This window comes from Protopterus annectens, chromosome 2.part2, assembly GCF_019279795.1.
Source record: "Protopterus annectens isolate FY-2018-M chromosome 2.part2, PAN1.0, whole genome shotgun sequence".
Classification (NCBI taxonomy): domain Eukaryota; kingdom Metazoa; phylum Chordata; order Ceratodontiformes; family Protopteridae; genus Protopterus; species Protopterus annectens.
The window spans coordinates 930,081,700-930,101,848 of record NC_056730.1 but is presented as its reverse complement, the minus strand read 5'-3'; the positions used below and the strand labels follow the sequence as shown (position 1 = coordinate 930,101,848).

Sequence of the window (20,149 nt, the reverse complement as noted above, 5' to 3'; positions counted from 1 at the left end):
GGAATTAAAAGATATTAAAGCAAAAATACCCAACTGGCATCCTCAGTTTAATACTTTGCTGCAACTTTGCATTTATATGCCCACACTTTCCATATTACTAATTGTTGGGCTTGTGGACATATTCCTACAGCTTTTGATGGGGGCATTCCACTTGCTCTTATTACAGTAACTGAGAACAATACAATTTTTCAGCTATTTTGCTGTCTGAGAATAAAAATAATAGACATACTTCTATATCATTCACTCCTAGGCCACTTGAATTAGCAGCAGTGATTGAAAGAACTGGTTGTCATTGTAGTATTGGAACATTTTTAGTTGGGCAAAGTGTTTTTAATATAATCTGGAATATCAATGAAAAGATTAAATGAAACACAGCAACATTATTAAATGAAAATTACTATATATGTAAAGATAATGGGCATACTTTGCTGTCTATGAACTGGTCTGGATGTTGTTACATTGGCCAATTAATTCCGGCTATTAGACACTTAAAAACTTTACCAAAAAGAAACACTTGCAATGCTCATCACAGGAGACACATTCCTAACCCATTGGGTAAGATATCTGCTCAATCATACAGCATTTAAATGCCTGCAACACAAGGACGTGAGAAATGGAATCCTTACATGCGCCTTCTTGCATATGGGACAGGAATATCTTTATGCGAAATTAGAAAGTTATCAAAGCTATTAGCAGTATTAAGTAATGCAACATTTTCTGGTATAGATGCAGTGACTCAAGAGTTAACAGATATGATTACTGTAGTATTACAGACTAGGATGGCACTTGATTTCACTCTGGCTTCTAATGGTGGAATGTGTGCTTTGTTGCATGCAGAATGCTGTGCATATATCCCAAACAATTGTGATCACATTTATAATAATTTAGAACTGATTCAAAAGGTAGCAAATTATTTACATGCAGAAGATGCTGACAGTTCAACATGGGCATGGTTAATAAGCTTCTTTTCAGGTCGGGAAGAAGTATTTTAAAGTTTTTCATGCTTATAGCTCTCATAATAATCATAATAGCATTATTACTTTTTCTAATTAAAGCTTATATTTTAAAACTAATAATCAACCAGAAGGCATGAAAATTACAAATATATGAAACAATGCCTTTGACGAAGAAAGAAAATAAAATGTAATTAATGTATAAAAACAAATGTTGCTTAAATTTATAATATAAAAGAAATGTGAAAAGATTCATAATATCTACTAATGACTCTGAATATCTACTGATGACTCTGAATATGAATATCCTGACTGCATTTTCTTGCCTTCAAAATGGAATTATACTTTTATTTCAAGCACATTGTTTTAAGGCGACTACGTGAAGATTGTGAATAGAAAGGAGAAAAGGAAAAGATTTGTAAAGAATGTTTCATTCACAGTGATGAAGTTCAGAATCATTGGGAAAAATGTGAATACCGTCCAGTCTTAAGAAGTTATTTTGATATGGGTGATGCTTCATAGCATCAGATGGGAGAATGTGAAGGTACAGTTATTCTAATTAACATTATTACAAAGCAAATACCAATGCATGGTGTGTATATACGGATTGAAATGTTCTAATAAAATCAGAAGTGAAAACGTGCTTATTGAAAGAACCAGAAATGTGTTCAGTGTTTACCGAAATATAGAACAGGGTTTATCAGTTTTATTTCAGAACATGTTTTCTTAGAAAACTGAAATTGCTTACAAATGACCTTCAGTACTCAGCTGCTAATGAAGGCTTGTTTCAAGACAAAGAATTGAATTGCGAATGTTATGAATAGAGGACTGTCTTAGGGACTAACAGAACAATACAATATTCTGCAGAGTGCTGACAAAAATTTATGTAATACATATATGACATTAATTTAGAATGTTTTACATATATTCTCATGAGATTCTTCCCATAAATGAGTTATTAATACATTGTACAACTTATGTATGATCTAATGTATGATTCCTAATACTAAGCAAAAATAATGCTGTAGTGTTTACTCCTGATTGGTCAAGACAGTTTTATATGAAACAAATGTTCTGATATTGATTATTCTGGATGTATAAAAAAATCTGGTAAATGATAATTTGGGGAGATTTATTGTTATTAATAAATTATTATTATTTGCTGAATTATTCAGTGAAGCCTAATATTTTCAAACATTAACAAACCACACACTTTTTGGACACCAATCAGGAATAGAAGGAGAAGGAATAAAAATTAACTTTGGCCTTTCTTCTCTTGTGCTTGTCTGTGTGGCATGGAATCACAGGAAATGGTGGAAAGGTGTGTTGGAATCTCTTCTGTCATGCAAGGAAGAACATCATTGCAACCTCTCATTTATCCTGCTGCACTCAGCAGAAGATGAGGAAGGACCACATTCTGACAGGCAAACTGGACCATCTCTGAGGTATCTCAGCCATGGAAAACTCTTTATCAGATAAAACTCATGACTCTTAACTCTAGGAGAAAACGCTATGAGCATTTATGGGAGTATCTATTTGCATTCACATTTTTAGAACTTAAACAGCTCCTACATACATACCACATCACCTCTCTGCAAAAAGGATATGACCATGAACCCTGCAGCTTGTTCAAATGTTACACATTGGACTGGTTCTTGTAATAGACTTGGACAGGCTGCAGACTGACATTGTCCTCCAACTCCTTCTTGCCACAGGTGACTACTTACAATTCCCACTGGTTTATATACAGCCCCTTCTGCACAGGGATCATTCTGTCTGAACCATGGAAAAAAAAAAAACAAGGCAGGCTCCACAGGGACAAACTGTCTATCATCAGGACATGTCACAGATTTGGATGCAGGAAAGGAAGTCTTACAATGAGGTTAATGGAAGCTGTACACCACTCCTGGGGCAAGTGACAATGGTCTGAACACCAGAACTCTGCACCCACTGGCAACTTACACAGTTCTCAGGTGTCACAGTACAACACCTACTTATTCAGGTGTGTGAAAGACAACAAAAATGATGGTCATGATCAAATCCAGAATATGCAAGGCAGTCCAAGTCTAGATCCCCCACAACATAATCACCTAAAATGCCACTGATACAATCTTCTGGATCCTTTACTTGGGCAGGAATGGCTAATCATGGCGAGTACACTGCTGGGTATTGGTTTCTTTGCTGTGTTCTCTGCTTTTTTTTTTTTTTTTTTTTTTTGTTAAACATAGTGAATGTCCAACTTTGTATAGCAAAAAGCCAGTCTTCTAAAATACGCTACTATGGAGTTTCTCAAGGAGGCCACCAAAAACAGTCATTCTTGTAAGGGAACACAAGAAGCTATTCCACACTGAAGTTTTTCCTGCAATCCCTAGTGCTTCTGAAAACACTCCAGGTACTGTTGTAAAACTAAATGACAACACTCTTTCTTCAGAGATAAAGGTAGAAAGAAAAACCCTAACATTATTCTGAAGGAAAGGCAGTCTCTATGGTCTTTAGAGAAGTACAGTCTGGACTTGTCACAAAATCATTGTGGGCATGAGATGGTTTCAGAGTGGAAATCTTTCTACAGGAAAACTAAAGAACTCTTTGACCATGACAACAATCTACTGGTCCTTTGAGATGGTTCTTCATCTCAGAGTGAACTTAAGAGTGAGTGTTCACATCTTTTAGGACATGAATGACTCCTGCCTATGGCCCACTGCCCGACCCATATCATCTCTCTGCAAAAGGGATATTGACCATGGCACGCATTTGAACCCCAAGGCAGAATTAGATAATGGTCAGGGCTGCAGTTGCTGGGCCAGTTGGGTAACTCCCTTGGATGACTTGGTCAACATTTGTTGCTTTGGTTCTTTCATTGGCCTACAATGGACTCCTACTCATTGAATGCCTAGGTCTAGAAGAGGAAGAGGCATGTTTAAGTTAGTGTCATAATGGCCCTCCACAGTATTACATGCATGCTTTCTCTTATGGAAGTCATCGACCAGGTCCTATGAAGGCTTGCAAGGGGGAATAACTAAATGGAAAAAATTACCTAGAGTGGCCTGTTAGGAAAGAAGAGGCTAATTCTGCATATGTTATTCCAGTGAAGCCCAAAAACATTACTGCAGTAAACATAACTTTACCAAGGACAGCATGAATTCTTGATCATGTATTTCCTTAAGAAACAACAGCTTGTCAAAGTACTTAAGCAGCTGTAGTCTAACATCCACTGACCTGAAACAGTATTTTCTCAGAAGCTGCAGCCTTTCCTATAGAATCAGTCCATAGTTATATTAAACCATGTGGTAGCCCACCATGAAAGTTGTTGTGACCATCTCCTCAATGGAATTTCTAGGGTAAACAGTCAGTTATGGGTTCTTTTGCAAACCACTTCTAGACAAATGAAACATGGCTAAGGCCTGGGGTTGGTCCAGAGTAGGTTTAGTAACATTGTGGTTGTTTTAAACTTATTCTTAGCTGGCCTAATCAGGGTAGCTTTGTGCTACACAGGTTTATTCTTACATCTGTTTTTCTTGCAGAGGTATCGTCAAATTTTACCTCTAACTACAACTCAATTTAACCAAGCTTATTACAGTTTTTCATTTCCTGAACTGTGCTAAAGTTTAACTCTTAAAACCTTAGAAATTTTCAAGTTGCTTTTAAGAGAAGAAACTGTTCACACTTTATAATTCTAATGTTAATATTGCTATTAGCAAGTGATTTGTCTTAGCTGCACTGCATCTTCAATTTTCTGAACTGGACTTTACAAAGAAAATGCAGTTTTGCTTACAGCATGAGCTGCTTTAGCAAAGCTTTATATAACAACTCAATGGACAACTGTGCAACAGATTTATTTGGCAAGATGCATATAAACAAGTATGTAAATATTTAAAAGCTGTCTGCGAAGTTCAAGAAAAAGATCAGACTGGAAAGCATCATGGCCGACACTCCATGAAATTATTATGGACCTATTTCAACTTGGACCTGGAGTTTTATGTTCTGAGAAATTACTGTACCACCACTAGAGGAAAGTGTTTACACTGTCACTAGCAAGTGATGGAAACAGACACACCTGACATTCTGTACCACTACATAAGAAGAATAAATTCATATAAACTTGGCTCTATTTCTGTAAGAGTTGAGAAGGAAAAATAGAAGACACTGAAATTGAGGTTACTGTTAATGTTACAGTTAAAGCACAGTAATTTTCAAGAATGTCAGAAATAAAATATGCATTAAACAGTAAGTCAAATCATGACTCAAATATCTAAAATTATTCAAAGTGAAACGCACAAGAATGTTATTGTGAAGAAATATTTTATTTCTTATGACCTTCTTCAAGTCACTTCCACAGAAATGTAAATGTTAAAACTGCAGCATGACTATAACAACAAGAAATGTAGGGAGATAATTAAAATGAGCAGTGCTACACGGCCTGACAAAAATGTAATATTTTGCTTATAATACAAATTATTTATATATACTTCTTAATTAATGGTAAATCTTTTCATAGAAACAGTACAGTGGTAGATGAATTGCATTATAAAAGTGCATTAAGAAACAAATGCATGTTTTTATTTTCAAGTATGGTAGATGAATTATATTATAAAAGTGCATTAAGAAACAAATGCATGTTTTTTACTTTTAAGTGTATGCAAATTAATAGTATGAAGGCTAAACCTTTGCTTCCTGAAGGCAAAGACAGCTTTGTACTCATAACCTCTGAGATTTACTATCTGCTAGGTTAACAGCATTATTTTGGTATGACTGATTTTTTTGAAAGACTGAATATGACAGTGAAAGACTGAATATGACAGTGATGGATTTCGGAATACTTGCTTTTCCTTGTCCACAGAACACTTAACATATGACAGCATACAAGAATTTACACAGGTTCATTATAGCTCATGATTTTAAACAGACTGTTTACTGGGTAAAAAGTTAGCTTGATTTATCCCACTGGCTAGCACTTCTGCCCAAGGTTATGTGACTGGTGATACCATATCTTTCAAAAGCATAACACCATCTAGCCACAAATGATGAACTACAAACCTTAGTAATGCATGTGTTACTCCAATGAAACCAAGAAACATTACTTTACCAGGCACAACTTGATCAAGGACAATGTGAATTTTGATAAATGTTTTCCTTACTAAACAATAGTTTGTGAAAGTACTGAAGCAGCCACAGTTTATTTTGATTTGAAATTGTATTATCTCACCTGCTGAGTTATAGTTTCCCAAGCTTCTTGGAGTAGATGGTCTCTGTAGCATTCATTAACACTTCCCCATATTTCTTCAAGAGTAAGTGGTTTCCCATCTGTAAAAAAAAAAAAAAAAAAAACACTAGTAAACAGTCACAAAATGAGGACACGATTTAATTCCATACTTTTGACTGTATCCTATTTCCCTACTGCCACATTTACATATTTGATGCATTGTTTTGACAACTATGACATTTACTTTCTTCACTTCAAGAAATGTTAGCTGCAGTAGAAGGATCTCACGGTGCTTTAAAATATTGGAGGTCTCTTCTAGTCACTCCATTTAGTAAGATTAGATTTGGTGATATTGCCAATATTAAAAACGGTTTGTGTTGAGTTTGATGATAGTGACTCATTAAACTGTGTAAACACAATGATGGTTGGATTTGGTGGAAAGTGGAGAACAGGTGATTATGGAAGGGGAAATTAGGAATGAGGCTGAGAGAGATCATGGCCCCAGCAGGAAATGGCAATGATGACTGAAAAAAAATTATATGCATTAATACAAAAGATGCTGGATCCAAGCTGGAAGTGATTTGGTGTGATTTAATTCAAGTATAGGATTCCTAGTTGGGAATGTAGAAAGGCTGGAAGCAAGTAAAGTTTCTGACTATAACTTTTTGCTTCCGTGATGTTACACCATGCTATACAAAAAAAGTGGAAATTCAAGATGAAGTAGTTGAGATGCACAGGCAGATGGTATAAACCAAAAGCAAACTGGTCTGACTGTAAGACAGTGCTACAAAGAGAAATCTGACACTGATGTATTAGACTATAAAGAAGTGGGGACTGCCTGGATTTCATTAAAATAACTCATTTGCACCGAGTTATAGTCTTAGGGCACAACTCCATTTTTACCAGAGGTGTTTTACAAATCTGATTGTTGCCTAGAAGCGCCTACACCAAAAGGTATGAAAATGCATTTAAATGATCAGTCCCATTTTAAAAGAAAGGGTGATTCTTACTTGTTACCTTTATAAGTTAAACTGTTCCAGTTCAGAATGTGGTATTCACATCTGAATACTTTGAGTAAAAAGGTATTTTTCTCTGGCTGTTTTTGCAGTGACATATCTACTTTGCACGACTAATGTGTATTTTATGAAGGATGGGGCTGCCTATGGATAAAAAGTGAACGAACCTGCTATTATTTGATTCAGGTGGGTGCTTTTCTGAATTAAAGTTGCAATTTGTCAGTATATCATTATTTTTTCCCATAATCACAATCATACATCCAAGGACAACACACTCAGCAAATTGGCTACAAATGCTGGGTTTAGCAGCAGTCTGCGGCCAACAATAACATATGCCTGATGTATGTGTGTGTGTGTGTGTGTGTGTGTGTGTGTGAGTGTGTGTGTGAGTGACTACACTAAAAGTAGCAATACTTTCACCCTCCATCAAAGTGACACTTCAGCAATTTTTTTAATAATCAGGGGCTATTTCTCACAGTCTGGGCAGGATGCGTAAAAGCAACTGCTTATTGCCTCAGTGTCACTGCAAATACCATCTCACAGTGCTCGTTTCTCTGGTCAAGTTCCTGGCTATGCTTCTTTCTGTGTGGAGCCTTCTGCATATCTTTCCTGTGTGGCTGGCTTTCATTCAGGAACCAGACACAGATGAATTTGTTTTCCTAAAGTTTGACTACACGGACCTGTGTAGGGTAAAACAGTGGTGCATTGAGTAACACTGTCAGCTGACAGTAAATGGTTGTCATTTTCCATTCTTTGCTGGGGTATCTTTCAGTGTAGTTGTCTGCTTGCCCTCCCTTTGTTCACTTGACTTTTCTCCAACTACTCTGGTGTCTTCTAAAACCCAAACATATGTGGTAGGTGGACTGGTAATTCTACTTTACTTTACTTATTAAAGACAGAGAGCGAATGTGTGTGTGTGTGTGTGTGTGTGTGTGTGTGTGTGTGTGTGTGTGTGTGTGTGTGTGTGTGTGGACTGGTAATTCTACTTTACTTATTAAAGACAGAGAGAGAATGTATGTGTGTGTGTGTGTGTGTGTGCGTGTGTGTGTGTGTATGTATACGTACGCGCACAGAGGCACAGCAAAATAATGGGTATAGTTCCCCATACTAAAGGGGTGGCGTAAGCCACAAAACTATGGGCTAGGCTTGTAAATGCCCTCGGGCAGATAGCCTAGTATGAACCTATGAACCTATGAACAATAGGAAAAACATAGCAAACTACCTGTGTTCCAAACTTGCATAGTAAAATCTGTCAACGTGGGTTTGGGGTGGCATAATAGTTAAGGTGTTTTCCTCATAGCCAAGAAGTACACAGTTTGATTCTCATCAAGGAAAACTGTATATGCTTAACATGACCTTCGAGGGCAGCTAGCTTAGTACTTACCTATGAATCACTGGCTGGAGGAGTCAAATGTAACCCCACAGCACTGAGTGGATGGATCAAAGTGTGCAGTGTGAGAACATTTGCACAGAAGTTTATTACAGATTCGCTATGGACAGTGTACTATCTATGAACAACCTAAACAGTGAGACAATGGGAAACAACAGGAGAGAAGTAATCTTGATAGTGTGGGGAGGCAAGGCTGGAAGAAATGGGTGGCATTGGGGGGTGGGAAGGAACCATTGTGGGAGCAGAGGAAATTGTGGGCAGTGAAGGGATACCATGGAGAGTGGGGAAATGATGAAGGTGTGGAAGAACCAGTGGGAGTAGGTAGGGGGGACCCTGCTGCCTTTTGCCTTGGGGCTCATTTCAATAAAGGCTGTCCCTAATGACAATTATGACATTTTATCATTTGTGTCAATATCTCTGTAAGGGAGCATGGCAACATTCTGAAGAAACTGTGCCCAATTCATGACCCTTATCTAGTACACCTGCAGAGATAATGGCTTTTTTAATGTTTCAGACATAAACATGATATTTCTATATCAATATCTCTGCAAGGCAAAATGGTAAGTGAGGTATCATTTTGATAACAGCATCCATCTGTCCACCTTAGCCAAAACATGACTTCAATCTAGCAAACGTTTAGAAATATAACTGTTCACATTTCAGATATAAAAATTTAATGTTTCATATTTTAGTCAATATCTCTATAAGGGAACAAGACAGCTGGATGGAAGAGATATCACTTGAAAGGCTACTTCAGTCTGCACAATCTTCTCAAATACATGACCACTACCTAGCATTCCTAAAGAAATATAATGACTTGGTTATGTTTCAGTAAGGGAAACTGATTATTTTTCATAGTTGTTATCATCACTGTGAAGGAGCAGGGTAGCATGATAAATAAGGTATGTTCTTGAACTTGAGTTCAACATATGACTTCCCTGAAGTATGTAGCGACACAATGTTTTGTCCAGGTTTTCATATATAAAAATGAATATCTGGCTTGCTAACTTCACAACACCCATGCAATTACAGAATAGTTGCATGACCGCCGAATCATACACCAATGCACTGTACGAACACATACACAAATGCATGGATCTCGCCATACCCAATAGAACCAAGATGCTGTCCTCCAAAAAAAGTAAGCCAATCTGGTGATTCCCTGCCATAAACAAACACTACAACAGAAGGAGGAAACTGATGTGGAATAAGGTGAAGTCCCAAGACTGCAAAAACTCCCTTATCAGCCTCAACAAAAAGTTGAAATGCTTCATCAAATCCTCTAAAGCTAGCTATGAAAACAGAATTGCAGCAGATAGTAAAGACAACCACAAGGCCTTCTATAGTTATGTAAAGAATCTCCACGGCAATACCCAGATTTGCTCTGAGCTATTGCACATGGTACCTCTTACTCCAAGCCCACAGATATTGCCAATATACTGGTTGACAGATTCAGTGCCAACTTTACCCCTCTCTCCCCCACCAAAGGACCAATCACAGTACCTGTAGATTCCCAGGCACCCAGTATTACTGCTGTACTGGTTAAAACAGCACCGTCCAAGGCCAAGAATACAGCTTCTATGGGACCTGACAATATCCATGAATTACAGAGTGAACTGGCACCTCACCTGTGTGCCCTGTTCAATCACAGCCTCACCTCAAGCTTTGTCCCTACTGAATGGTGCACTGCTACAGTCATCCCTCTCCACAAAGGAGGAGTGACTACAGACCCTGGTAAATATCGCCCCATTAGCCTGACGAGTCTGATATGCAAAGCTATGGAAAGCATCATCATGGACCTAATAAACAAGGATATAGGGAGTCTCCAAACTCTGGATCATACACAGTTTGGTTTTGTGAAGGGTAGATCATGCCTGCTCAACCTGGTCGACTTCTCTGAGTCAGTCACCAGAGCTGTGGATGAAAGCAAGGAGTTTCATACAGCCTACCTTGATCTGCCCAAAGCCTTTGATACCATTCCCCACTCAGGAATCATAGAAAAACTCACTAAGCTAGGCATCAACCCTTATATCATTAGATGGGTTGCAAACTGGCTCACAGACAGAACCCACAATGTGAGAGTAGCTGACTCCAAGTCAGACTGCCAACCAATCATGAGTGGAGTCCCACAGGGTTCGGTCCTGGATCCTCTCCTGTTTGGTATCTACTTCTCTGAAGTCCAGGCCAACACGAAGGGACTCTGGCTGACAAAGTTCCTAGACAACTGCAAGTTGGGAGCTATTATTAACTTCCCAAGTGATGTTAACATCCTACAGAAAGGCCTCAACTGGTATCAGAACCATGGCCTTAAGCTCAATGCCAAAAAATGTGTTGTTATCCCCTTTGGGAAAAACCCAGTTCCCACGAATTACCACATTGATGGTAGTCCACTGAAGACAGAAGGCATTATAAGAGATCTGGGAAAACAGGTTGACAGCAACCTCTCTTTTGACCACCACCATTGCCACTGTGGTCAGAAAGTCCTTCTATGATGGACTTCTCGTTACTAAGGGTTTTGCATCCAGGAAGAAAGAGGTCATTGTCTCCATCTACTCTTCCCTCATTAGGCCAATCATCGAGTACAAAGCCCCATTTGGCATGTACCTCACTAGACACCTGCAACAACTGGAGAGGCCGTAAACGTATCTCACAAAGAGGATCCTAGGTCTTAAACACTTGTCCTATATGGACAGACTCAAAAAATGCCAACTATTCTCTGTCTCATATTACCTACTTAGAGGCGATCTCTGTTTGACTTACAAAGCCATGTCTGACCCAGCTCTGTTAGAAATGCTACATCTAAAGAAATCCCAATCCCTCCACACCACACACTCCAGAGACCTCAACCTCATTACCACAATCAACAGAACAAGCTGGAGGGACAGGTTCATAACCCAGAGACTGCCCATGCTATGGAATAGACTTCCCATACATGTCAAGCAGAGCACCTCACTGGCCCTCTTCAACAGAAATCTTGACGAGTGGATGGGAAATAGAAAATTCACCACGGGGATTACTCCAGTGGCTCTACTTGACAGAGGCACTGGGAACTAAGTTTGGGTGGCATGATGCCAGTGTAATTCTATGGGCCCGACTTTAAAGGTTCCAGGGCCATTAGCCTAGTACACACCTATGAACCTATGATGTTGTTTTCTTCATTCTTCCTCACGACAGGGTCTCGGATCCAGCTCATCAGACTTGAATCTGACTCCCGAGCTCCTCCCTCTTATCCATAATGCACTACATCCACCCAAGCACCTCAGATTTCATTTGTCGCTTCAGCTTCCAAATGGGGGTCTCTGTACTCTCGAGGTAGTGGTAGTTTATCTTACAGAATTTGTGGTGATTTTTTTAAGTCCTCCCTCCTTTATTTCCTTTTCTTAGTGTGTGTGTGTGTGTGTGTGTATGTATGTGTGTGTGTATGTATGTGTGTGTGTGTGTGTGTGTGTGTGTACATGCGCTAGTTTCTCTAGCTATTCAAAAAAAAAAAGTTTACATTAGGATTATAGTTACTAATTGGGTTATAGTTAGTTAAGTAGTTAAATATTTCTTATAATTAATACTACAGTTAAGCTGTTAAAATTTACAGTTGTTAATTAGCTTGGTTAACCTTAGTCCTTCTAGTTTACTTCCATTGTTTTTTTTTGGCAAGCTTTGTCACTGGTGATGGCAGACAAGCCTTCGCCTGGATTTAAACATTGCAGTTCTTCTGGGCATAAAATCCACAACCAGGATGCCCACAAGGAATGTGCTGAGGTTACCCTTGATTAGCCCTGTTCTGATTTTCTTGGAGCAGAGTGAGTTTCGGAGCCTGGGTGTTGTTGCTGCTTCCAGGGGAATGGGGTTGGCTCAGTCTTTGTTGGAGCCATCTCTTCCCCTAGGCGCCTCAGCATTTGGCAGCTCAGGTCCAGTCCCTTCCGGAGGCCATAGATCCAGGGTGAGTCCTGGCTGTTTTCCCTCTGTGGTTTCTGCTTCGGGGAGATGGACAGGGCTTTTCCTGGTCTGTTGGCTTTCCAGGTAGTGGAGAGGGTCTTCTCCTGGGTTGGAGATCCATCGCCATAAATTCTGCAAGCCACCCTGTATCCCCCGTCAGGTCGAGGCCTTGAGCTTCTTCATCCTGCCATGAGTCAACCTGTCCCAAGCGGTCTCTAAGATCTCCCTGGTCAGGAAGGTTCCCTTCTTCCGACACTTCCCCAGCGTATCCCGTTGAGGAAGTCCCTTGGAAGAAGACGTGTAAAAGGAGGCACACTGACTCCCCACTGGAGTTCTTAACCAAGAACACCGAGTTCTCGATCCCCACCTGAGGACGTCTCCTTCGGGGACATTCTATAGATCCTGAAGCAAAAAGGTGGGTGGTCTGCCCAACCTCCTCCTTCTAAGGAGTCAGTGCTCTTAGAGGCATTTGGGACAGGCCCATCTACATCCTGGATGACCCCCCCCCAGCAGACGATCTCATTGATTTGCTTTCCTAACATGCATGGAAGGAACCAGACACCATCAAGCCCATACTCAAATGATCTGATAGGTTCCTGGTACCTCCGGAAGATAGAAAGCATTGGTAAAAGGGTTCCATAGTTGACACCATCGTAGTGGCAGCAGCCACTAAGAAAGAACAGGCAGAAGAAACTGCCAATATCCATCCACCTAACAGGGAGTCTAGAGCACTGGACAGGATTGGGAAGCATGTTTACACTTCAGCCACTTGTGCACTGAGGTTGTTAAACTATCTGGCCCATTTCACACAGCTTCAGAGAGATATGATCAAGGAGGTCTCAGCATCTCTCTCTCTCAGTCCACACCTGCGGAGGAATTTAAGAAAGTTCTCCCAAGCTGACCACTCTATCTTCTGTTGCCAACTCATCGATGAGGTCGATCTCACATAAGACAAAGGGTACCCCCATGAGCAGCCAGTTCACGACTTTCCCTAAGGAGACATGCCTGGATGAGGATATGTGATTTCACGGAGCACTTGAAGGCATCCTTTGTGAATGTCCCCTATGATAGCTCCTCTCTGTTTGGGTCACTAGTTCAAGATACTCTCACCTGCAGTGAAAAGGACGGGCAGAACACTGCTGCTGTAGGAATCAAATTTTCTACACTGCAGAGGTCCTTCTCCAGGAAACAACGCAGAGGCAAGAAAATGTGTTTTTGTAAATCCCAAGGGCCTTTCCGGGAACCCTCCTCTAGAGGCAGAGAAGGGTTAGATGGCAGGCGCCACGCTAGTGGCAGTGGGGTGCCCGCAGAACCAGGGCTTTAGAGAAACCTTTTCTGACAAGCCCTACCAGCGCTCTTTGAAGTACTGCCTAACTGTCCATCTCTGGAGGCAGTTGGGGATCGACTAGCTTTGCACTCAGAGGCCTGGACCCAGTTGACTCAAAACCGTTGGGTGCAAAGCATAATATCCAGAGGTTACTACATTCCCTTTTTCTCCCCCCCCCCCACCAACTCCAAGAACCTCCCTGACAAGCCACCCAGTCAGGGAGAGCAGGCAGTACAGTAAATCTGGCAACTGCTGCAAAAAGGAGCCATCCAGTAGGTTCCAGCTAAACAAAGAGGGTTCAGAACCTACTCCCACTTCTTTTTAATGCTGAAAAAGACAGGGGACCTAAGACTCATTCTAGATCTAAGCAAGTTGAATGGTTATGTACAGAAAAAGTCGAGCCAAATCAGAGGTTACGGTTCAGCCCATTCTGCCACTGTTATGCAAGGACAGCTGGATGGGATCTATAGCTCTCAAGGATGAGTACTATCACATCAAAATAGACAGGTGCTGCTGGAGTTATCTGCCCTTCTGGCTGAGAGCCAATCATTTTCAGTTCAGAGCACTGCCCTTTGGGCTCACCACAGCCCCCCAGGTGTTCACCAAATGGATGGCAGTTGTAGCAGCTCACATGAGGCTCAAAGGATTCTGGGTGTTTAAATACTTAGACAACTGGCTCCGTACCACCTCCATGAGGCATTAGCTAATCCAAGCCAGAGATCACTTAATCCAACTATCACACTCTCTGGGCATCACCATAAACCTGAACAAGTCCAACCTGGTTCCTTTACAGAACCTGGAATTTATAGGGACACAGCTGAACAAGAGGGATCAGGCAGCTTCTCTCCCCTTACACCGCATAACAAGACTGAGAAACCAAGTCTGGGAATTATCCCAAAAGGCCCCTTCTGCACCGATGGTTTTACAGGGTTCAGGCGCCTAGGCAGCGAGACATTTTCCTATGGCACATCTGACTGGGGACACATGGCTGAAGTGACATTCAGCTGCAGAGAAATATGTCTGTTTGCAAATTCCCTGTGGGCAAAGAGAAGTACACCCTGACATGCTCACAGCTTTAATAACCAAATGAATGGTGGCAGAAGAAGTAATGAGTGTTGTGCTCAGTGTACAGTACATACTTATGTAACTGCAATATGTAGAAGTGTGCTACAGCATGGAGGAAATCCTGCAGGATACTGTAATCATATTTATGCTCCAGTATGCATTTTAGGCAATGTTCCCTAGACACTGTGAAGGGGGTAGTGGTCCACACACCAGTTATAAAGGCACTGCCCACTGTGCACTGCATTTGTACTGCCACTGACATGCCCTCTGGCCAGCCTGTTGCTGATGCCTGCCATATTGCCTGCTGTCTCATGTTCCCTTGGGGACCATGGACATTGTTTTCCTCCTTTGCATTTGGTTACTGAAGTTGTGGGCACGGCAGAGTATGCTTCTCTTTGCCCACAGGGAATTTGCAAACAGCCATATTTCTCTGCAGCTGAATGTCATTTCAGGCATGTGTCCCCAGTTAAATGTACCACAAGGAAATGTCTCGCTGTCTAGGCGCCTGAACATGGTTTTAACAAGCCTTAGGATCCATGTCAGCAGTAATTCTATTAGCTCCTCTAGCCAGATTCTTCATGCGGGTTCTCCAGTGGACATTGGCAGTGCAATGGGCCATTCTCTTGCACCTGCTATCCCTTCCCATCAGACTGATTCCAATTTGCAAGTGTCACCTCAGCTGGTGTATGCAGTCAGGCAATCTCCTTCTACGCCGGCCCTTCTTAACCAAGCCTCCCAACAGCCACCGTGACCACAGACACTTCCCAGTTCGGAGGGGGGAGGCATTACAATGGGAAGATGGTCCAAGGCATGTGGTCCTCTATAGAGACCAGGTTGCATATCAATGTCCTAGAGATGACAGCAGTTCTCCTAATTTTGCAAGCCTTTCAGGACGGTCTCCCCTTAGGGACTACTGCAGTTCACACTGACAACATATCTATTGTCTGGTACATCAACAAACAAGGAGGAACCTGTTCCTACTCCTTGTGCAGGGTGGCCCTGATGGTGTGGGAATGGGTGATATCTTCTGACCGCCTTCTAGTTGCAATGGATATCCTGGAGAAAACAAATGATCTGGCAGACAGACTAAGTAGATCACTCTTGGTCCCGCACAAGTGGTCCCTCAATCAGTCAGTGGCGAACACAATCGTCAGTCACTGGGATCAACCTTACTGTGACCTCTTTGCCTCTCCCCTCAACAACAAATGCAGCAAGTTCTTTGCACTGATCCCTCCTCTGGGGAAGACACCGATGGATACACTAGTCCATGACTGGCCCCCGCGTCGCCTATATGCTTAACCTCCACTCCTGCTGATCATAAAATTTCTTCACAAGGCAAGCAGGCTGAAGAGCTCTGTTATCCTCATTGCCCCCTTCTGGCCTCGACAGGTGTGGTTCTCCCCTTTCTCTGGTCTCATCTGAAATATCTTCTTGGATACTGGAGCCAAGTCAGGACTTCCTCTTTCACCCGTTAAAGATACTGCATCTGAATCTTCATGCTCTCAGGCTGACTGCTTGGTTTCTCCACTTCCAACCCTAGCGAGACAGTCCAGGCTTACTTCCCCAGTCCAAAAAATACTTCTAGCCTCACAAAAGTCTTCCACCAAATAAGTCTACACCAGTAAGTGGAAAAGGTTTGCTATATGGGCTACAAATAGAGATACTGACCCTTTCTTAGCACCAGTTTCAGATGTTCTGCTATTTCTTAGTATTTGAGGAGGGTGCTAGCTTCTCTACCATCAAGCTTCAACTAGCTACTTCTATTTTTCATACTGCAAGTCAATCTCATTCCCTGTTCACTTTTAGATTATACAAATCCTTTATGAAAGGTGTTTTCTTGTTGAGGCGGTCCATCAAAGACCCATCCCCTCCTTGGGATCTCACTATAGTCTTGCAGCCTTTGACTCAGGGACCCTTCGAACCAGCTGCAAGTTGAAACATGAAGTTTTTGTCATGGGAGATGATTTTTTTGGTGGCTATAACTTCCGCTAAGAGAAATTCTGAACTACAAGCCTTATCCTCCAAACATCCTTACATAATTTTTCATAAGGATAGAGTTTCTTTATATACCAATCCTTCCTTTATGCCCAAAGTAGCCACTGAAAACAATATCAGCCAGTCCATCCACTTACCTGTGTTCTTTCCAAATTTCTCTAATAAAGGGTAGTATGTTCTTCACCTTCTAGATGTTCACAGCCAACTCCATTTTTACCTGCACAGAACTAGACAACACAGGAAGACTGACCAACTCTTTATAGCCTTTTCATCTAACAGATTAGGCCAAGCGGTATCCAAGATTACCTTACCAAAATGGATATCTGGCTGCATTTAATGCATTCATTCACTCAAGTACCTGGAATTACCTAGACCTCCTAGAGCACATTCCACAAGAGCCAAGTCTACTTCTTCCACTTTCTATTCTAGAACCTCCACTGATGATATTTGCACAGCAGCGACATGGTCCCACAGTTGCACCTTATTGTCAGACTACAAGGAGCAGGGCTTCCTTTGGCTCGATGGTGCTCCGGCATATCCTTCCATGAGGACCACCCAGGATTTACGTATCTGGGGACTCTGACCCTATTGTGAGGAGGAATGGAAAAGACATCAGATTAAAAGCTTATGTCTTACCATAACTTGGCATCTGTGTTGTCTATCTTCATTCCTTCTCACTTTCCCACCCAAACATGCCCCTGCCTCTTTGTTCTAGAGGATCATGGAGTACGACGAGACTAATATGTCCTATGTCTGAGCCTCATCTGCTGTTCTTTTGCTGTATGGGTGTTGGATGTATAGAATCAGCAAACTCAATCTGAGGTGCTTGGATGGATTAGGTCATTATGGGTAAAAGACAGGAGCTCAAGAGTCGGATCCAAATCTGAAGAATGTGGCCGAGCCAGATCCGAAGTTCGGATCAGAGACCCTATCGTAAGGAGGAATGAAGATAGACAACACAGATGCCAAGTTATGGTAAGACATAACGGTTTATTTTTCATGTTTGTGTCAACATTACTGCAAAGGAGCATGCTAGCATGAAGGGGAAAGGTTCATTTTTAAGGTGGAATCACTCGATATACTGAGCTCAACACCTCACTTGTGTAGACTTCAGATAAGAACATTATGATAGGTTTCATACTTTGGTCTAAATCTCTGAAAAAGAACATGGCAGCTTGATGGATAAAATTTCATTTTGAAGCCATCAATATGCATAAATTGTCTACTGGCATATGACTTCAACTTAGTACTTTTACAGATATACATCAGTCTGTCACATTATGAAAAGTTTCATCTCTCTCTCTCTCTCTCTCTCAATATCTTGGGTCAATCCTGACTGAGGAATGACTTTAAAGTTAATATCCATGCAAAGAACTCCTAGACAAACAATTCATACACATATTGTAGGTCTGTGTGATAAGGATATTGAGATATTGTCATTTGTTAAAAAAGTGGTTATTTGCCAGATGTAAAATCACACTTCACAGTTGCTGCAGAACCATAGCTAGGTCATCTGGCAGCTTGTACAGTTCCCCATACCGTTGTCCCCTCCTCATGGTCAGGAACAAAAAAAAGGAATTTTTAAGAGGAGGAGCAGTGAGTAAAAAGCTATTCTGCACCTATGAAACTCTAGCAAGCTGTTTGTTACAAATGTATAGAGTAGCTGGCTACAGTTAAGTCACTATACACAAAGCACTTCAGCTAGGACCTCAAATGCAGTATAGGCATACATTTATGATGCTGCCATCTCCTTGTGACTTCCTAAAGCAATGCTGGTGCAGCATTCTCACAACATCAGCACCTGCTTATTGCCTTGCTGACAGCTTTCACCAAGGACAGCCTCCCCCTTTGCCTTATCCTAGCAATGGCTCTGCCGCTGCAGTGTCAACACTTGAACAACTGCAAAGATCCATGTGTGATGAACAATTTTTATGTTTATTTTTTCTGTTACTATTACAGTTCAAGAGTTGTCCACACTTCTTTCAAGCAAGGATTCAGTAATACAAACACTGAAAAAAGCAGCACTTCAGGTATGGTGACACACTAAGAACATATTCTATGTGACTCCACAAATATATAGAAAATTAAAGTGCAAAATCCCCATAAAGAGGGCAGGAATATCAAAGGACAGAACAGGTAAACAATTGCTATATTAAATGTATTGAGGAAATTAAAAAGGAAAAGGAGTTTTGCAAAGAAAAAGAGGTGAGAAAGAAGACAACGGAGAGTGAGAAAAATGCAAATTAATGGGTCACTTTAGAAACATTCTGGCTGGAGATAGAGATGTAAAAAAAACGTTGATGGACAAGCTGATGGCCCAGGAAAACAAGTTAGCATATGTGGCAGTAAGCTTGAGTGAACATACAATGGTCATTCAGGAGAGTCTAGCAGAGAGTGAAGAGCTTCAGGAAAGATCAAATACAGCTGAAGCAAAGCTCAACTGCTTAGAGGCTAAGGTATGGAAGACAGGGTGATACAGAAAAACAAAGATAAATGGTCTTCCAGAGAAATATGAAGGAAGAAGCTGCATTAAAGCTATACAAAGGCTTCTGGAAAAATGGTGCAACATTTCTGCTGCAGAAATAGATATTGAAAGGGCCCACAGAACCACATGGCATTCAGAGAAAGAAAGGAGAGACAGATCAAGGCCAGTTATAATACTGTTCTAAATGTATAAACTCAGGCAGAAGACATTAAAAGAACTACAGGGGCCAGGAAAAATCCTGAAAGTGGAGGAGAACCATATCTGTATTTTAACACAGCTCCACAGAGTTGGATAACCAGCCACTGCCCTGCTGTAATCATTTGTTTGTGTGTAGCACACCTCCGTGCACCATCGTGTAGTACCATGCAATCTGGGTAAACACTGGTGGTTACAGACGGAAACATTTCAGTAGATAATTTTCCCTTAGTAGCTGCCAGTGATCTGGCTGAGAAGTCCTTAAATTGTACTTAGCTGCTAAGACAGCACCTCAGCTGCACTTTTGCAAATTAAACAGTCCCAAAACCACTACATCTACAACAGTCTCATACCATTTATAGAACCTCCGCTAGTATAGACTCTGTTTAGAGCACCCAGTTATACCACACCCCTCCATTTTTTTCTCCCTACTGTGAAAACAAGATATAACCTAGCATGATGGATGATCAGTTTCCCTACATTTTTCCTACCAGCCTGACTGACATGGGTATCCTGAGGCAGTGTAGTAACTGCCTCATGTACACAGACAACCCTCCACTCCTAAATCACCCAAGTATAATTTGTAAGAG

At 41.2% G+C, this 20,149-nt stretch overlaps 1 protein-coding gene across 8 annotated transcripts in view; it reads right to left on the bottom strand.

The window, feature by feature from the left end:
- The window catches only part of ATG10 (autophagy related 10), an 861,182-nt gene that overhangs the window by 167,301 nt on the left and 673,732 nt on the right, over window positions 1–20,149 (bottom strand). For all 8 annotated transcript variants that reach the window (XM_044064249.1, XM_044064251.1, XM_044064248.1 and 5 more), the window contains one exon: window positions 6,157–6,254. In XM_044064249.1, the coding sequence (XP_043920184.1) occupies window positions 6,157–6,254 (98 nt within the window). The remainder of the gene's footprint in view (window positions 1–6,156; window positions 6,255–20,149) is intronic.